The sequence below is a fragment of the Eutrigla gurnardus genome, assembly GCF_963514095.1.
Source record: "Eutrigla gurnardus genome assembly, chromosome: 15".
NCBI lineage: Eukaryota > Metazoa > Chordata > Actinopteri > Perciformes > Triglidae > Eutrigla > Eutrigla gurnardus.
The window spans coordinates 13,953,315-13,971,009 of NC_139938.1; the positions used below are offsets into that span (position 1 = coordinate 13,953,315).

A 17,695-nucleotide genomic window follows, 5' to 3' on the forward strand; every position below is an offset into this window, starting at 1 on the left:
GAAAGATGTCAAAGACGAGAAAAAGGTCAAATGTAGGCGATGCAACATGACCTGAAGTCTTTTTATACGTCTCATTATAAACAAACATAATGGAAAAACCCTGTCACTGAATCATGAATGTGCATTACGGCTTTGATTTCTAACAGCGTGGAAATTCATTTCCTTAAGGGGATTGGAGATTCCATCGTTTGTTCGTCACGTCTGTCAGCATCCGTCAGCGTCTGCACATGAAGGACTAGCAGTGTGGTGTAAACCACACTCCTGGTGGACAAATGAACAGACGCCCCTTCCAATTTCAGGCCATCCGGCCTTAAAACGACCACAGAGTTGAAAATCAGAGACTAACACACGCATTCGTCACGTGTAGGCCTCTGGCGAGGATGATGTAGTGGATGGGAAATGTCGAGGAGTGGTACCTACTCGTCGCTGTCCACACACAGCGGGACTGACTGACATGAGCGCTGCTAAAATTATCAGCTTGGCTGATCTGAGCCAAGCTGGACAGGAATGTGTCACAGGAACAGCCTGTATCAGCATATTAACACACGGCTCACACTCCAGCACGCAAGCACATGTGAACACACACACACACACACACACTCAAGCTACATACATCATTACCACAGCATAATGTTAATAGACTAGAAATCATGATTCTTTCTTTTGCCTAACTGTTCTCACAGCCTAGTGACAGGATTTATTTTTATTCGTATTCACAGAGGTATGACCACCATCACCGAGCTCATTTCTTCTCTTTTTTTTTTTTTTTTTACAATCACAGACATCATAAGAGCCGTGATTCTTTCATTTCTATTCTTAGGAACGAATGCTACGTTGGCCCACTCCGTTTTATGGTTATCGCTCATACGGACAGAAATAGAAACATTTAGTGAAAATGCTGATATCTGTGTGTGTCCTTCAAAAAGTAATGAACCAACACATGAATGATTCAAGGATTACTACCAAGACAGTGAACACAGGGACATCAATAGTACATCATTTGAACAGATCAGCGAGTTTAACTAATCATTTAGTCGTATCTAATAGCTTTACTTCTTCACTGTCAGACAGGGAAATGCTAGTGCTACATAATACAGTCAATATGCTGAATATATTCCTCGTAGGACCTTTACATCATAGCTCAAATGAATGATGTAACTACTCTGCATTACTATTGAGGTCAGGATTTCAAACATACAGTAGATGGAGAACAGGCAAGGAATATCCAGTTTCCAAATGACCAAAAAAGGCCTTCTTTTTTCTTGCACGTTACAAATTCTGCGAAACACTGATGTGAAAATGACATGAGAGGTGCCAAAAACGATTCAAATGAGAAAGAAAAGCCTATGCATGTAACCTTTTTAATGTATTGCAATCGTTTTGAAATCAGTAAACTCTCAGCAAGTTCTCTCATAAAATGTTCGACTGGATTGAGAAAAGGGCAACACTCAGAAAAGCGATTTTAGTCCCGATGTTGAATGAATTGCTGAAGAAATGGCAGAGTATGGCCAGTGCTATTACTGAGCCTCCCTGAGGGATCTCTCTAAATATATCCAACATGACTTCTCTTAGCTCAGTCAGTGCTTTGGAAAACAGGAATGGCCAAAGCACAAACATGCACTCACATAGTAATCTCACACATACACGCCATGTGCACACAACCTAAGCGTGATCAGACACTCTTGTTACAGGTCGCTTTACCTATCCAGCCTGTCTATAGCATCTGGATGAACCAAACAAACAAAGTCATGTGATGGCTGAGTCCATGCAGTTTAGAAAAATCAATAAAAACTTGAAAGAAAAAAAACAGTATTAGCCAAAACAGCTGTTAGAGCAGAGGGTAATAATAATTAAACTTGACAAGCTGAGAATTCCCGACAGACGCTGTTACATCTCTCAGAGGAACTCCACCAGCTTTTAGACTTTCCTCACATTCGCAAAGTTAAAACTCAGAATTAATAAGCCTGAGCTGGACTTGTTTGATACGGGTTGCCTTCTCTCTGATGGGCTCATATCAAAGCAGCATGAAATATATATATATAATTGCAATTGCATAAATGTACATACATCGGTTTGATTATGTAGAGTGGAGAAGGGATTCTGTTGCTGTTGCCCATGGCAACGCAATCACCTTAGAGCTTAGCACACCTTCAAACACACACACACACACACACACACACACACACACACACACACACACACAGACACACACACACACACACACACACACAGACACACACACACACACATTACTGCAGGTGTCACATCATTTGTCAAAGTGCTCTTGATGCCGCTGTAAGGTTGTCTCTTAGATCTCTCGTCAGTGTGTGTGTGTGTGTGTGTGTGTGTGTGTGTGTGTGTGTGTGTGTGTGTGCGTGTGTGTCTCAAGTGTCACAACAAGAAAAGCCATTTGGGTGTGAGAGTACACATAAATCCACAAAGGCATTATTAGAACACAACATTGGCTCCACCCCTCTCCTTTTATTGATTGCTGCACCGGTTGTTGTTGACGTTCACTAAGAGAGCTCATAATAATGCACAAGTGTAGACAGCTCTCTGACAACGACGACACCGACATCTGTGGCAGTTTATGACACCAATAGGGGAGAAAAACCCAGCAGTTACAGTGGCGACCATTCAGTTCACCATTCAGTTTCATTTACATGTCTCCTCATCTGACTCTCACCCCTCCAGCTCTGGTGACATTCCTCCCATACCAGCTGGACCAGAGGTTCCCCCCGGATCACTATTTTAAAAACGAGTCATGTTCTGAGTCCCCCTGCTGTCGTGTCATGTTGGAGTGTAAGGATCTGCAAACAACATCATCAACTCTACTTTAGATAACAGCACGAGACCAAAGTTTGGAGCCGATGAAAGATTACATTTAAATCTCCTGAAAACAATTTTACTGACTGAGTATAAATAAACTGTACCAAGCAAAAACAAGAAAGAAAATAAACAACACAGGGAGTTCTGTTCTGTTTTTTTCTGGACCCGACATGTTGTGGAAAAAGCATTGTTTATAATATAAAGGGAATCTTTTCAAATTGCACAAAACAATCACGCGCTCTGAAAGAAACACTGCTTTTTGTTGTGCCTTTACATTTCCTCAATAAAAGAAGCTCTCATTACACACTCAGTGCAAACAGTACAGCAAACGCACAGCATGAAGCCATAAATCATCACTCAGCGTGCCCCCTAGTCTGCAATCACATCACCAAACCACACAACCAGCAGATCACCGTCTCACTCATCTATAACCACAGGTAAGCCTCAGAGAGAATCATTACTCTCATACACAAACAAGAAATATGTTCAGGTTGGGCTGCACAGCACCCATCACAGGCTAGCGAATGGCCTGCGGCATTAGTTTGCATACAGACAACACAGTGTATGTGTCCACCCTTGGGAGGGAGGGAGGAGGGGAGGGAGGGGAAGCAGGACGAGAGACGAGGACAAGGCTGCCAAAGGGAGAAGGGTGTGAGGTGGAAACGGTGGAGGATGAAGGGACGAGCGCTGGCACACAGTGGGGATGACTTGTAAGAGTGACAGAGAGGTTTACTTACAGCAGGTTCCTGACAGATGAAGGAGGGGCACGAGGAAGTTTCAGCACGCTCTCCTCCAAAGGGAGCCATATCCTTCCACAAAAGCTGACATTGCACAAAAAAAACCCCCCACCTCACGTAGAGAGTTTAGGCGTGGAGGCAGGAACGGGGTTAGTGTGATCAGGGTCTGGCTTTAATGCATGTGTGTTGTAGCGAGAGGGAAACGACTGAAAGAGAGAGAGAGTGAGAGAGAGAGAGGCGCGCTGAGGCAGGAGATGCTGAGAGATTGTACGAGCTGACTGGCTGGTGTGGAAATGGGAGGGGGTTGGATCGACCAATAGTGTAAGAGATGAGCAGAGTGAAGGAGAGATAGCAACAAAGAGACAGAGATTTTTCTTTTTTTTTAATTCCTGTCCTCACTCTCCTTTACCTCTCCTGACTCTCCTCCTTTCTTCTCCATGTTTTTTTTTTATTACATGTGTATAGGGAATGAGAAAAGCCCAAACTATCAAACAGAACATGTGGCGATGCTGTATATAGAGGGATTTTACCATTTCTATAAGTAGGGACGACCGAGATAAATTACTGAATCCTGTTAAGATAAATGTGGAGCTCAGCTTAAAAGGCAGATGATTGATGGAGTTGTAAAAAAAAAATAATAAAAAAAGGGAGAGAGAGGGTGGGAGGTGGGGCGGAAATGAGTGAATGAATTAAGTGAATTGATGCACACAGGGTTCAGTTTCTTCTCAAGGATAACTAACAATGTTTTTAATTCTAGAGTCTATCATTTAGAGCTGGGGGCAGAGCAGAAACACAAAGGTGAAGAGAGGAGAGGGAAACTGTGATGATGGATTTTTAATATCTGTGTGCGTATGGACAGCAGAGGCATGAGCACCTTCCTCCTCGTTACTGGGCCTGTGTGCATGCGCAAGGGGGTGGGGACCACAGCATCTTCCCAGGATTTTACTGCGGGAGCACCAGGTTGCCATGGAGACTGCATCCATTGCAGCAGAACACGCAGATGACTTCTCTCTCTCTCTCTCTCTCTCTCTCTCTCTCTCTCTCTCTCTCTCTCTCTCTCTCTCTCTCTCTCTCTCTCCCTCCCTCCCTCCCTCCCTCCCTGACCAGCAAATCATAAAACCTGGTCTCTGAGCAGGTTTTGAACCCCCACCCTCAGGTATAGACAAGGTTTTGACTTCCATGAGCCCATGTTAAGTGTACGATGGTCTCTCTATACTATGGGTGAGATATTAGTTTTTAGTCATGCCAGGATAAATGAAAATGGGAATTCTTTTAATGTTAATGTTCATTGTGTGAGATATTGTGTGAAAAAGCCCCTCATCAGCCCTTCCATTGGATTCTCTCAGCTTGTCGATACATGATATTTAAGTTCTGCCGCTATGAATAAAACATGTTCAGACATGCTCCAGGTGGAAGGAATCCATCTTGGTGAGTGTTTAGTGTTTTGAAAACATTCAGGCCCGGGAGTTGAATCTATGACATTGCATTTATTGATCTAAATTGTAAACATTTTTGAAAAATGGTTATTAAAAAGACTTTACAACAAAGGCTCCATATGTTGTATATTCGAAGCTGGGTAATTCATATAAAATGTATGGCTTTGGGAAAATAGTCAGCACTAATGTACAAAACTGGCTAAAATATGCAAAACCACTTTCAGAAACAAGAACTTAAGTCATGAAGCGTAACCTAAAATGATTTAACATTATGCTCAGATATAGTGGCAGTAACAGTACGCCTTCCGTCCCAAAACCTCCACTGAAAAAATCCCTCCAGACTTTCCGTTAAGTGGTAGATCATGTCTTAGATGGATGTTAAAATCCAGCTAAACCATTGTGAATGTGGTCAGATGGGTATTAGTCGTGGGAGATGGGGCAGGAACGGAGCTTTGACTGCTGCAGCAGTGAGGTGTGTGGGGGAGGCTGTGAGCTGGACGGATTTGACTTCTTATTCTGTTTCCAGATAGCAAGAGTGAGAATTGTTGCTCGTTTTAAATTAAGCTTTTAAGTAGATGCTGAATACACACAGATTGTGGTCACAAACGCAATAAAAACTGTGACATTTTCTTATAACTGTCTTTCAGACGTTCAGCAACAAGACAAATGCACAAATGTGGATGCATACATTGCAATCTGACCACTGTAAACCCAAGACTCATGTATATAAATCTGTCTTTTGGTGTCATAATAAAGACAGTGATATAAAACAAAAGACATATAAATTGACAGCATCGCGCTCCGTTTGCCTTGCTGGCCATAATGTGACATTTACCCAGCTAATCAATGTAGCCTACGCTGCTCCACCTCCCTGACATTTAAACCCATCTCATCAGCGTCAGACAGAAAGCAGCATGCATCCTAATCAGAGCAGCTGCAGCTGGGACAGCGAGGACACTAACAGCAGCACTGAGCAAACCCACTCAAGGTGACTGATGAATATAATTACTGTTTCACTGATGACAACACAAAAGTTATGAAAGGCACTCAGTTTCAGCTCGGTAATGTCTATTTCAAACAAAAGTCAATGCAAAATATGTGTAAAAAAATAACAAAAAGTGTATCTTTTGTGCACACTCACCCGTCCATTCTGCAAAGAACAAGGCTGGTCACTAATGAAGGTTCACTGGTAAGTGTCCTAGATTCTCCAGATGCTCCTCTTCCTTTCTATGCAGAGAACAGCTGGGATTAACACAGTTTTACCATAAAACCACAAATTATTTTACATGAGGTTCTACTCAGATTGAGTAAGGTTGGACTATAAACATGGACAACTATGTACATTTCTTCAAAGCGAATTGAATAATAATCCGTTGCTCCGCGTACTTGGTGGATGGATGTGGAGACACCAACTAACCTTTGTTGAATTGCACCATCTAGTGACTGACTGGGGGTTTCATCATCGACAGGGTCTTGACATCGTCCTGGAGGGAACTACAGGGCCGTGTGCACTTTATCTGGGACGCACACCGAGACGTGTCTTCTCTTATAAGCTACTATAAACACAGGCATAATGTGATGACGTCTCTGAGTTAATTAAGTTAGGTGGTGAAATGTTGGACGTGACCTCGTGGCGCAACGGTAGCGCGTCTGACTCCAGATCAGAAGGTTGCGTGTTCAAATCACGTCGGGGTCATCATTTACCCAATTTGTCAGAGAAAGGGTTCTTATCGAAGAAACCAATTACACAGAAGTACCGGTATTATGACAGGTCGGTTTCATGCTCGAGATTTTTAAAAATTAACGTTAATAGTAATAATACCCGGACACTTTACACTAAAGTCCATGTAAGTTCTTATCAGGTAATTTGAAAAAAAATTCTCTGAATTCTGAGAAAAGAAATCTTACTTTAAAAGACTTTGAATTTAGACCAAAAACTAATTCACATATTGCCCTAAACCTCTTCTGTATACCACATAGCAGTGCACAGGTTCAAGTTGTGCACTTAAATAGTGTCATCTTTGACCTCAAAATGTGATTTAAGATGCAAATCGGTAAACCCAACACTTGTGAACAGTCTAATAACTATAGCTGCCTCTACAGATTAAGTTTCCACACAGTGTGTGATCTTCTGTCATGTTACCAAAGAGCAGAAACACTTCAGTACAGTGATAACGCTTGGGGTTTACACGGGATTAAACATATTGCTTTGACTTGACAACATACCTCATAGCAGATGATGCATCCTCAAAACAAGTTGAGCAACCTTTAAGGTCCAGCTGCCGGTTCCCATGTCAAAAACAAACAAAACAACATGTGGGTTTGTCACTAAACTTGCTTTTTCCTTCTCGGCTCCTGCTCCTCTCTGCTCAAATGCTTCCTTCTCAACCCAACCTACAAGTCTCCCTCCCTCCCTGATTTGGTCCAAGTTCCCCCCCCGACCCCACCTCCTTCCTCTCCTCTAGTCATGCCCGTTTCTCATCTTTCACCGTGACACACACACATTCTCTGAACACGGGTGAGAGACGGGTCACCTCGTGTCCTCGGGAGTCGACTCACATGAGATGGTCCCAAACATTTGATCACAATGGCCCACTTGTCCTCTGGAGCTCTACTTTTACACAAAAAAAGGGTCAGTTGCTGCTGACGTATCGCTCAGCTCCGACGTGCAGACTGTTATCTCTGTTTGTGTACAAGGACAAGCTTTTATTAGACTATCTTCAACCTTGAAGGAAGGACAGTTTGCTTGGTTATAGCCAAGACAAAAATTCTTCAAAGAGAAAAATACTTCAATTTTAATGTCACGCAATAGTTAAATTACACAAAACTTTCTGTTTTACTCTATTCATTGTGCCCCCTTTATTTGAAATGCCAGGCGACTGGAAAATGTCCCGTTGAGTGCTCGCCAGTGGGAGGGAGATGTGGGAGGACAACAGAACAGTGAGAAAGGAGCCAGTATCGAGCAGTTTGTTCAAGAGTGTATTATTACATCGAGGGCTCGGATGAAATGGCTGTAAACAAACCCTGTTGCCTGAGTAACACAGCTGAATGTCTCCTTCTGTCTGAGACACCGGCGTGGCATGGCGGAGGTAGCAGACATCATCTGGATACCAGCGTGGTTCAACAGCAACAACGTGCCCAGATTATTATTTTTTTACGGTCCGAATTTCAGATCTTGTAGCTTTTATATTTGGGGTTGTCTCAGTGTTCATATCTATACAAGTGTTAGTGCTCCCTTTGCTACATGAACAACAGCCAGCCAGCCAGCCAGCCAGAAGAAATAATAGATGATGTGAGAGGAAAGTGCTGGACGCTGAGCAGGCGTCACTAAGGAGACAGTACCAGTCAGACTTTCAAGGATTTTATGCAAAGGGTTGAGGAGGAGACATTTTAACCTATACTTTATATATTATATATACAAGTAAAAATAAAATAGGTAGAATTACACCCTTTATTGCACACAAAAAAAAACCAAAAAGAAAAACAAAAAGATCTTTGAATAGGGTTTGGTTACCACAAAATCAAAACCTTCAAAAGTTCAAAGCAAGTGCTCATTTGCCTTGGCGCCGCTGAAGGGTAAACCATAACGATAAAAAAGACAAAAACATTTCAACAATCAAAAACACACAAACACAAACAGACAAGCTTGTCCTCTGTCTCTTAACTAAAATTTGAAATCAAGATCCTTTGATGCGCTGTTCTTCCACATCATCCGGCTTACTTCTGCCTCCAATGCGTCTGAAGAAGGATATGAACCCAAAGGGGCTCACTTGACCCTCTGCCGGACTCCCTGCCTTCCTATCAAGCAATGAAGAGACTCCTGCTCCATCATCTCTCATGTTTTCTGTCCTTGATCCAGAGGAGTACGACCTCTGAGACACGCTTTTCTGGAACAAGTCTTCCAGCCGGAAGCCAGGTGCTGGAGGGTGACTGGTCTCATCCATGGAAACGGACCTGAGGATCGGACCTTTCGACAAAGCTTTCTGACCCGGGCACTCGGGGAGAGAAGCCGAACCCCCAGGCGAAGATGTTGGACTTTCCCGACTGCAGGAGTCGGGGTGATTAATGCCTTTGCCACTCTCCCAGATTCCATCATCGAGGTCATCTCCAGCTGGCATTGAGGATAGTCTCCGTAGGTGTGATCGTCTGTCGTTTTGGGCATTTCTTTGGGAGCAAGCAAAAGGGCTCAGTATAGTCCATGGGGAGCCCACACCTTCGTTGCTGGAAAAGAAGAAGTCTCTGGTTCTAGGTCGAGGGGTACTCGGAGTGTCTGGCGTGTCTTGTGCTCTATCCGACCGGCGAGGAGTGCCTGAAAGTCGTTCCCCATCGAGACTGCTTTTGTTGTTTTGGTAGCAAAGCACCTTCCGAGTTATCTCGCGCATCTTCTCAGCTTCCTCTTTGTTTTCTAGTTCTTTCTGCACCTGAGGTTGCTCGTTCTCGGGTCTCTCTTGTCTGGTATGTGGCGTGGCCTCATTTCTTTCTACTGGTGGAACCGACTGAGAGCTGCGCTCAGAGGGGGATCCCTTGATAGTGGGCAGTATGTTCTTCCTGCATCTGACTAATCCCTCTGGAGCGGTAGAGAGAAAGCTGTGTAAGGCCGACTCCAAGCTCGAGGAGTCCGGCTCAGGCCCGGGTCCGCGGCAGGACACTGTGGAGTGGCGTTTGGCTGTAACACGCATGCTCTCCTTCCGCTTGCGCCTCTGCTCTGCTGCCTCCCTCTCTCGGTTCTCCTACGGGCGCGTCGAGGGAGAATGTATTCAAATCAGATACAGCACAGTGCAAACTAACGCGACACAGTTTATTCCATAGCTGCTTTAGGTACAGTCTTACCTTCACCGCCGTGTCAAAGCGTTTGCAAAACGAGTGAAAGATGGAGCAGCACTCCTCCAGTTTGAAGGCAGCTGGGTCTTCACAGAAGTACTCGGCGACGGCATTGCTCACGGCCTTTAGCTCCTGAAGGGAGGACTCCAGATCTGCCACCTTGGCGTCGGCCCTCTGTAATGAAGACATTAAACAAAAGGGTATAAAACAGAGCGAAGTATTCACAAGCACATAGGGTCCTTTCCCGTTACGGGGGAAAACCTTACCATGAGAAATGTCTCCATTTGTTCCAAGAGAACAGGTTGTCTGCTGCTGTACAATTTCACTTCCTTGACCTTCTTGACTTCCCTCTCAAAGTCTGCGATGACCTCCTCTTTACAGATTCTGTGTGATTTAACGACACGTTGCAGGTAATTGTTCAACATACCAACCAGACACAACATCCGATTGAAATTGATCCGTGTCGTAATGATAGCCACCTCGATCCCTTCCCAATGTGTTCAAGCTGGGTATGAAACGTAAGCAGCTCCGGATCGATGTCCTCTGCTTGCTGCGGGTGGAAGATGAAGGAGGTGGAGCCGTCGTGATACATAGATGGAGCAGGAGAATCCATTAGTTACCCGACTGTTTAGAGACAAAGCATGACAGTGTGTTTTTTTCTCCTCCTCACCTGTGCCACATAGTGCATTAGGTTCATGCCAGGCTTGTTGGCTTTAGTGTCTGCCAGCTTGAGCAGTGAGGCCATCCTGAAGCCAATGGCATTGGAACTGGCACTGCAACCACCCTGAATAACACATTATTTGAATGGTCATCAGTATAATAAATGCTCAGTAAAAAGCACAAAAGGGTGGCTTAAAATGCATCAGATACATCAAACAATAAGTCATAAAAATGGGATTCTTAAAAGAAAAATACCAACAGCGTTCATGTAATTCCCAGCCTTTAATACCAGCCGAATGACCGAGTGGAGGTCATCACACTCCAACAGCTCTAAGGGGAGGAGAGACAAAGAACCTCAACAAAACAAACTGGCGTAAAACACATATGGAAGGTTGGGATGGTTAGCAGCTTTGGGGATGTGTGTGATGTTACCATTAGCTGCTTTAGTCATGACAGCAAACGAGTTCTTCACCTCCTCCATGAGAGGAAAGAATTCCTCCCTCAGCACCATCGTTTTCAGGCGTTCCTCGTAGCTAAAGTGCAAAAGTGCAAGGTCAATTTCTTTTGACTACCATGCAATCAAACATTTCATAAATGTTTGGATTTTTATCCCAAAAAGCCTCCAGACTCACCCCGGCACTTTGACCAGCTGCACCATGAAGCGGTCTGCCTCCGGTAACACAGAGAGGTTTCCACTGAACGCCAGCAGCTGCTTCACCTGTACAGTTAATAATTGGAGAAAACAAAAGTGATAAGAAAAATGGTTGTTTACTTGTCATGAATTATGAGTCGTGATGTTAAACACATTAGTAGTTGTTAGTCATTAGTGTAATAAAGAGTAGAAACAGAACATTTCTTGAGTTAGAAACATATTTATTACAATTACTGTAATTAATCTTGAAGTAGCTGACATTTTTTGGTAGTTTATACTTCTCCATCTCAGAGGACAATATTGTACTTGCTACTGAACTACATTATATATTTACTTAACCCATTCAGATTAATAAAACAAAACATAATCAACTAATACGTTATGTATTACTATAGATAAACTATTTAACAGTTAATAACCTAATTCAATTAATGCTTTACCAGCTGCAACAATAAAGTGAACACATGAGTACATCAATAATTATAATATACATTATTCTACATAAAGAGCATTACTTTTGAGTACATTTTGATGACAATACTTTTGTATTTTACTTACTGATGATACATTATTTTTTTAATTGTTATATTTTTATAATCTGCAATGTAACCAGTCACTCTGTCAGGTAACAGTAGTAAAACAATGTTTTCCTCTGAAGTACAAGTACACAATAAGACGATATTTTTTGCAACAAAAGGCCTTTTTGTAAGTTGTGTCAGGGTAAAATGAGTTAAATAGTAACATATGTCAAACCCTGGATACCTGGTCCAAGTGTAGCTTTTTAGTCCAAGACTCTTACATGTTCATTGGTCTTATTTGATGAAAACAGAGCCAAATGGGAAACATGAGGAGCTGTTATTACCTCATTTGCTTCTGGCAGCAGTTTACAAAGGTCTTTTAGTTTGCCCGACCCGAACTTCAGCCAGTTCCCTTGACAAATGTCCTGCACCATTTCTGTCACCGGCCTGCAGGGGAAGACAAAAGACAACAGTAACAAAAAGGCACTTGTCCTGCCTTTAAGTCCTCCCATAAACAACTTATCAATCCTGCTCATCAAACAAATTAGAGACATTAATATTGAGTCAGGTTATTCATCACATGAACATCACGCTTAGCGGTTTGTTTTCAATTTTTTTGCTGTTAGGTGACATTGCTGTTGCCGACCACTCATGTGTGTCAGCACTGAAGGTGGAAAACCTCGACACTGTATCTAAGACTAGAGACGTGGCTGTTATAGCACTCTGATCATAGCACTGTTGCTCTTGAAGTACTACTTTACTCAGATGAGGACCTAACACTTGTTCTATTTTTAGCTCTTACATTATCGGCAATGATACGTTGTGGTTTCTTTGTTTCCTTCTTTTGACAAATGTACTTATTGTAAGTCGCTTTGGACAAAAGCGTCTGCTAAATGACCTAAATGTAAATGTTATACACACAGCAGAGCAGTCACAGAGTCAAACCCAGAAGACAAACAATTACCAAACATGGCTGTCATGACAATAATAATTTTAATTTAGTAGCCCATTGCAATTAAAAAGTTGTCAGTCGCCAGTTGGCTTTATAGATATTGGATGTTGCAGCTTCCCGGGTGACCTCTGCTGCCACAAAGATATAAACCAGATGCCAACATGACGACAAAATCACCCATAACTCTACTAGCACTTAAATTAAATCAAGTTAAGTTAGCACTATTTTTTTATTTCTGATGTCCAGGAAAGTCTGAATCATCGAGTCCCTTTCTGGTCACTACCACACGGAAGCAGATGCCATTTGAATTTGACTGACAGTTCATTCCAGGTCTTTGCCTTCGACACACATAGAGAGTGCATTTGGTATTCAAAGTGAGGGCTGAGTGAAACTTTTACTGGGATAAACTTCTTTGAAGGTTCAGACACAGAAACTGGCACCGGTGACTACATGTTTAGGCAAATTAATCTAACTTTGTAGAATCATAATTCGGATGTAAAAAAAAAAAAATTAATTCAAGTTGTTTTTGTTAATATTTTAAAATAAATTTATAAAAAATGTAAAAACTAAATTACAAATAAATATTTTTAAATTAATTAAAAATTAATATTTGTAAAGCGTTTTTTAAGTAGCAAATATCAAGGGAGGTGAATATGATTTAAGGCTTTGTGTATTAATAAAACAGCATTTCATTTTTTTCAGTATTCTACCATCATCATGACAAGCATGATAAACACGTTATTGTAAAATTATTATTTGCTATATTATTTATTATAGACATACATATAAATACAAATAAAGGCTAATTTTTCCCCTTCTTTTTAACACTTATTCTAGGAGCGTCTGACTATTTTTCTGAAACTTATCCTACATACTCGTATACAATACATAATGCATGCAATGGTCATGCTCGTCCAAGTCAAAACAAGCATTTGAGTCCCCATAGTTACACTAGAAACTGTATTTTATATATATAGACAACTAAAGAGAGCATTACATATGCAGCTACATTACACTGGTCATCCAACATGGCTGCTGGATGTCGGTGTTGTCTTTAAATGTGCTGTATAAATAAAAGTGGATTGGATTGGATCTCCACTCAGCCTCACCCACTGTGTCGGTGCTGTGTTTCCCCATCATTTAAGTGTTCATAAAGTGAGTCATAAAATGTTCTCCATGTCGATACTGAACATTCTCAAACGATATTTAAAAATGCATTTACATTAATTTGAATATGGTCCGCTGAGATAAAGAGTCTGCTGGTTGGGTAATGATTAACTCTCTGGACTAGCGTGTCAAGAGTCGCTTTCTTGATTCTGTGTCCGACATGAAAGCACCCTGCTCTGACCATGGCTTGCTGCTGCAGTTCTCCCACTCCAAGTTCCTTTGCATTCACTTGGGTTTGCATTTCGCGGGTTCATTCATGAAATTGTGAAATGTCCTTTTTTTAAAGACACTCATTCTCTTTTAGATCGAAATTCAGCAATCCTTACCTCTTGAAATGCCTCAGGAAGATCCCAATATTCATACTCTTTTTAGAATCAAGGATTGTGACCTAATGAGAGAAATATTCAAAATCTTACTTAAAACCAAGGTTTCACCTCTGTACAACCATATTAAGATGAGAAGACGCATCAATACTCAACAGGTCATGTGATCTTTGAGGAAGCACAAACTATCCCAAACATGATTTCACTGTAGCAGTTCCCCATGATGATTGACTTTTCAAATTCAGTTCCTTTTAATGTGTTCATTACTTCCCTAGTTATGGGCCAATAAAACATAGGGAAGTCTTCATCAGTTACTAAAATAAACCTCTGTTATGTCTAACAAGATTTCAAAAATGACCCCGAGGGCAACCCTAGCTATTTACCTGAGGCTCTGGTGGAAAGAGGTCTATGCCATTGTCTGTCTTCAGACCCATGACCCTTGAGAGGCGCAGCGAGGCCCGTTTTTCTACGTGACTGAACAACTCCTCCATGCTCGGGATATTCAGCACGAGGTCCCTCTGAGGCCGCTTAGACGTCCAGACGTTCAATTTGCCCAGGACACGCTGGCTGGGGATGGTGTCCCAGTTCAGCTTTTTCATGGATCGTCGAGTGACATTACGAGAGCCAAAAGGAGGAGGAGGAGGAGGAGGGGGAGGGGGAGGAGGAGGAGGTGGTGGTGGTACAGCAGGAGCACACATGGGTGGAAGCACAGCAGAAGATGTTTGGAGATCGGAATCTGTCCGAGCATCCAGTGGTTGAGGAGGAGGAGGAGAGATTTGAGAGGAACACTTGGGAGGAGACGCAGATTTTAAAATCAGCACTCCCTCCATCTGGATCTCTCAAGTCCAAGGTGATGGAAGGAGGAAGTATCCTGCTGTCAGTGACTCAGATCTGAGGAGATACAGAAATACAGGATTTAAATTTAGACGTGGATTATAGTTTGCAACACGAGACTATGTATCAACAAAATATCACACAGATGTTCCATTTCTGGAACAGCTGATTTGCTGACAGGCTGCTGAAAGGCCTTCATTTCTTGGTTAACATTTCCTGATTAATTAAAGAGTAACCAGTGAAATTTCTATATCCATTGTTTGTCAACAAAGTGATCACTGAAATATATTGTCATGTATTGATTTATCTTCTAATGCTAACCTTAATTCATACAATGTAGCATAACATTCTAATGTATCTTCTAATGCTAACCTTAATTCATACAATGTAGCATAACATTCTAATGTATCTTCTAATGCTAACCTTAATTCATACAATGTAGCATAACATTCTAATTTATCTTCTAATGCTAACCTTAATTCATACAATGTAGCATAACATTCTAATGTATCTTTTAATGCTAACCTTAATTCATACAATGTAGCATAACATTCTAATGTATCTTTTAATGCTAACCTTAATTCATACAATGTAGCATAACATTCTAATGTATCTTTTAATGCTAACCTTAACTCATACAATGTAGCATAACATTCTAATTTATCTTCTAATGCTAACCTTAATTCATACATTGTAGCATACCATTCTAATGTATCTTTTAATGCTAACCTTAATTCATACAATGTAGCATAACATTTGCTCCATAAATATAATGTCCTCCTCTAATTATGCTTCTTCCGTCAAGCATTACGGAACATAAAAATTCTACTTCAAAGTTTGCTAGTCCATAAACGCTGCTCATCCCCGAGGAGGGAAGCTGCTGAAGATAACTTGAATTTAATTAATTTAGAGAGAAACACATCCTAGTTGGTGAGATAACTGTTAGCCGAATAAAAACATTGACACAAGCGACTTTAAAACTTTCGTTGAAACACGTCTGCGCGTTTTCAACAAACAAGGATTCATAAATTTGACATTTTTTAAACGGAGTTTCGCTGTGAGTTCTTCAACTAGGGTTCGCATCCTTAAAGAACATGTTCCTCACGTGACGCGTCATCCACCATACACTATAAAAACGTACGGTGGCTCTTTAACGGACTTTGAACTAAATGAACGAAGAGTTTTCTTTCACTCACCGTGCGTTTGAAACCGTAGCTTAGCTTTCATATAAATCCGCACGGTTCGTTGTCGCCTCGTGCTCACGCAGAGTGCAGACTGCAGCCGGTCTGTCTCACAAACAGCAGTCACAGGTGCAGGCCGCGCCTCCGCCAATCACGTTCAAGTTCGTTCCCAGGTAGGGAACGCCCCTTTAGGGAGACGTCAAACGTAAAATGAGGATCAAAAGGTCAAGTAACAGAACATAATTCTAAAAATACAAATGTATCCTAAAATGCTCTACTTTACATTCATAACCGAGGGGAGGGCTCTGCTTTATTACAAAGTGAAACAATAAGGTTCAGCCTCCTCAATGTGGCCATTCCTTTTTATATGGTTCCTGATATTAGACACAGGTAATAAGAACAAATTGGCCTGCAACCAATAGAAATTTTTCACAAAATGTTGTCCAAGTTCCCGTCCACATTTCCTCCATGTTGAAAAGGACAACAGTCGCTGAGTGCAAAGGAAAGGTTACTACAAATTCAAGGATAACAAAAAAACCTAACCCTACCCTCATTGATGGTAAATGAGATGAACCTCTAAGCAAAACACCATACGAATATTGTACCACAAACAACAACCAAAAATGTCCAGTCAACGTACCATTAGGTCAGGTATGATCTGCTTGTAAATACATAAATACATTTTAAAAATGTGTGATGATGTTTGCCAACAGAAGAAATGATTGACCTTTAAGTATTCATTGTGGTTTCTCCAGTAATATTGTCAGACAGTGATTTTTGTGGATCTTGTTGTAAACAATGAAGGTATGAAGCATTGATTGCTTTTCAAGCTGTATCAATCTTTTGATTTTTTTAAATGTTTAGTTTGTATGCACAGACAGTGGTTCTGTTTATGTGACTATATGGTGTATTGTAAGGTCACGGAGGCTGCCACAGTTGTACTGTAGGCATAGCACAATACTGAACAATTATATCTGATGTGATGTCACTAATTTAACAACATGACGAAACAAAGTAAACTAAAAGAACAAAAACTTAAAGTGTAAACATTTAAATCAAAATGTACCTTTTTTAAAGTGTTTAGTGACTGGCATGAGTTGTAAGCTCAATCAGAGATTGATTTCCCCTTTTCAGACTTTTCCTGTTGAGTAGTAAGGGAGCCTCTAGAGGCCTCAAGTGGTAAAACATATAATAGTTAAAGGAATACTTCACCCATTTGCATTAAGCTTTGTATAGTTAGAAACCCGGTAGTATTTTTGAATGGTCGTGCATCATTTCAATATTTATATATTATTAATATTTGCAAACCGGCAGGGGACTGGCGAGGGGGGACAGATCAGTAGGTGTGGCCTGTGGAGCTGTGCATTCTGGGAATTGTTGTCTTCCATCCACATGCGCCAAAAAGTCTGTTTGCCTTTTTTTGGTCAAGAAGGCACCAAATTCTGAATTTATTTTACATTTCGACTTCATGTATGACCAACTTTCAATACAGATTCCTGTTTCCACCGGGGAAGTATTCCTTTAACTGAAAGAAAGCAAAACTTGGCAAAATAATAGACTAATAGACATTAATGTGTCGCAGAGC

At 41.4% G+C, this 17,695-nt stretch overlaps 1 protein-coding gene across 1 annotated transcript; it reads right to left on the reverse strand.

The window, feature by feature from the left end:
• Positions 1–8,365: 8,365 nt before the first annotated feature.
• fhdc3 (FH2 domain containing 3) lies at positions 8,366–16,195 on the reverse strand. The gene is made up of 12 exons (XM_084028767.1): positions 16,126–16,195; positions 14,479–14,986; positions 14,099–14,160; positions 11,998–12,100; positions 11,116–11,201; positions 10,916–11,016; positions 10,743–10,813; positions 10,494–10,607; positions 10,303–10,373; positions 10,090–10,207; positions 9,833–9,997; positions 8,366–9,732 (listed from the first exon to the last, which is right to left on the reverse strand). The coding sequence occupies exons 2-12, from the start codon at positions 14,923–14,925 to the stop codon at positions 8,680–8,682; spliced, it is 2,391 nt and encodes a 796-aa protein (XP_083884893.1). The 5' UTR covers positions 14,926–14,986; positions 16,126–16,195; the 3' UTR covers positions 8,366–8,679.
• Positions 16,196–17,695: the final 1,500 nt, after the last annotated feature.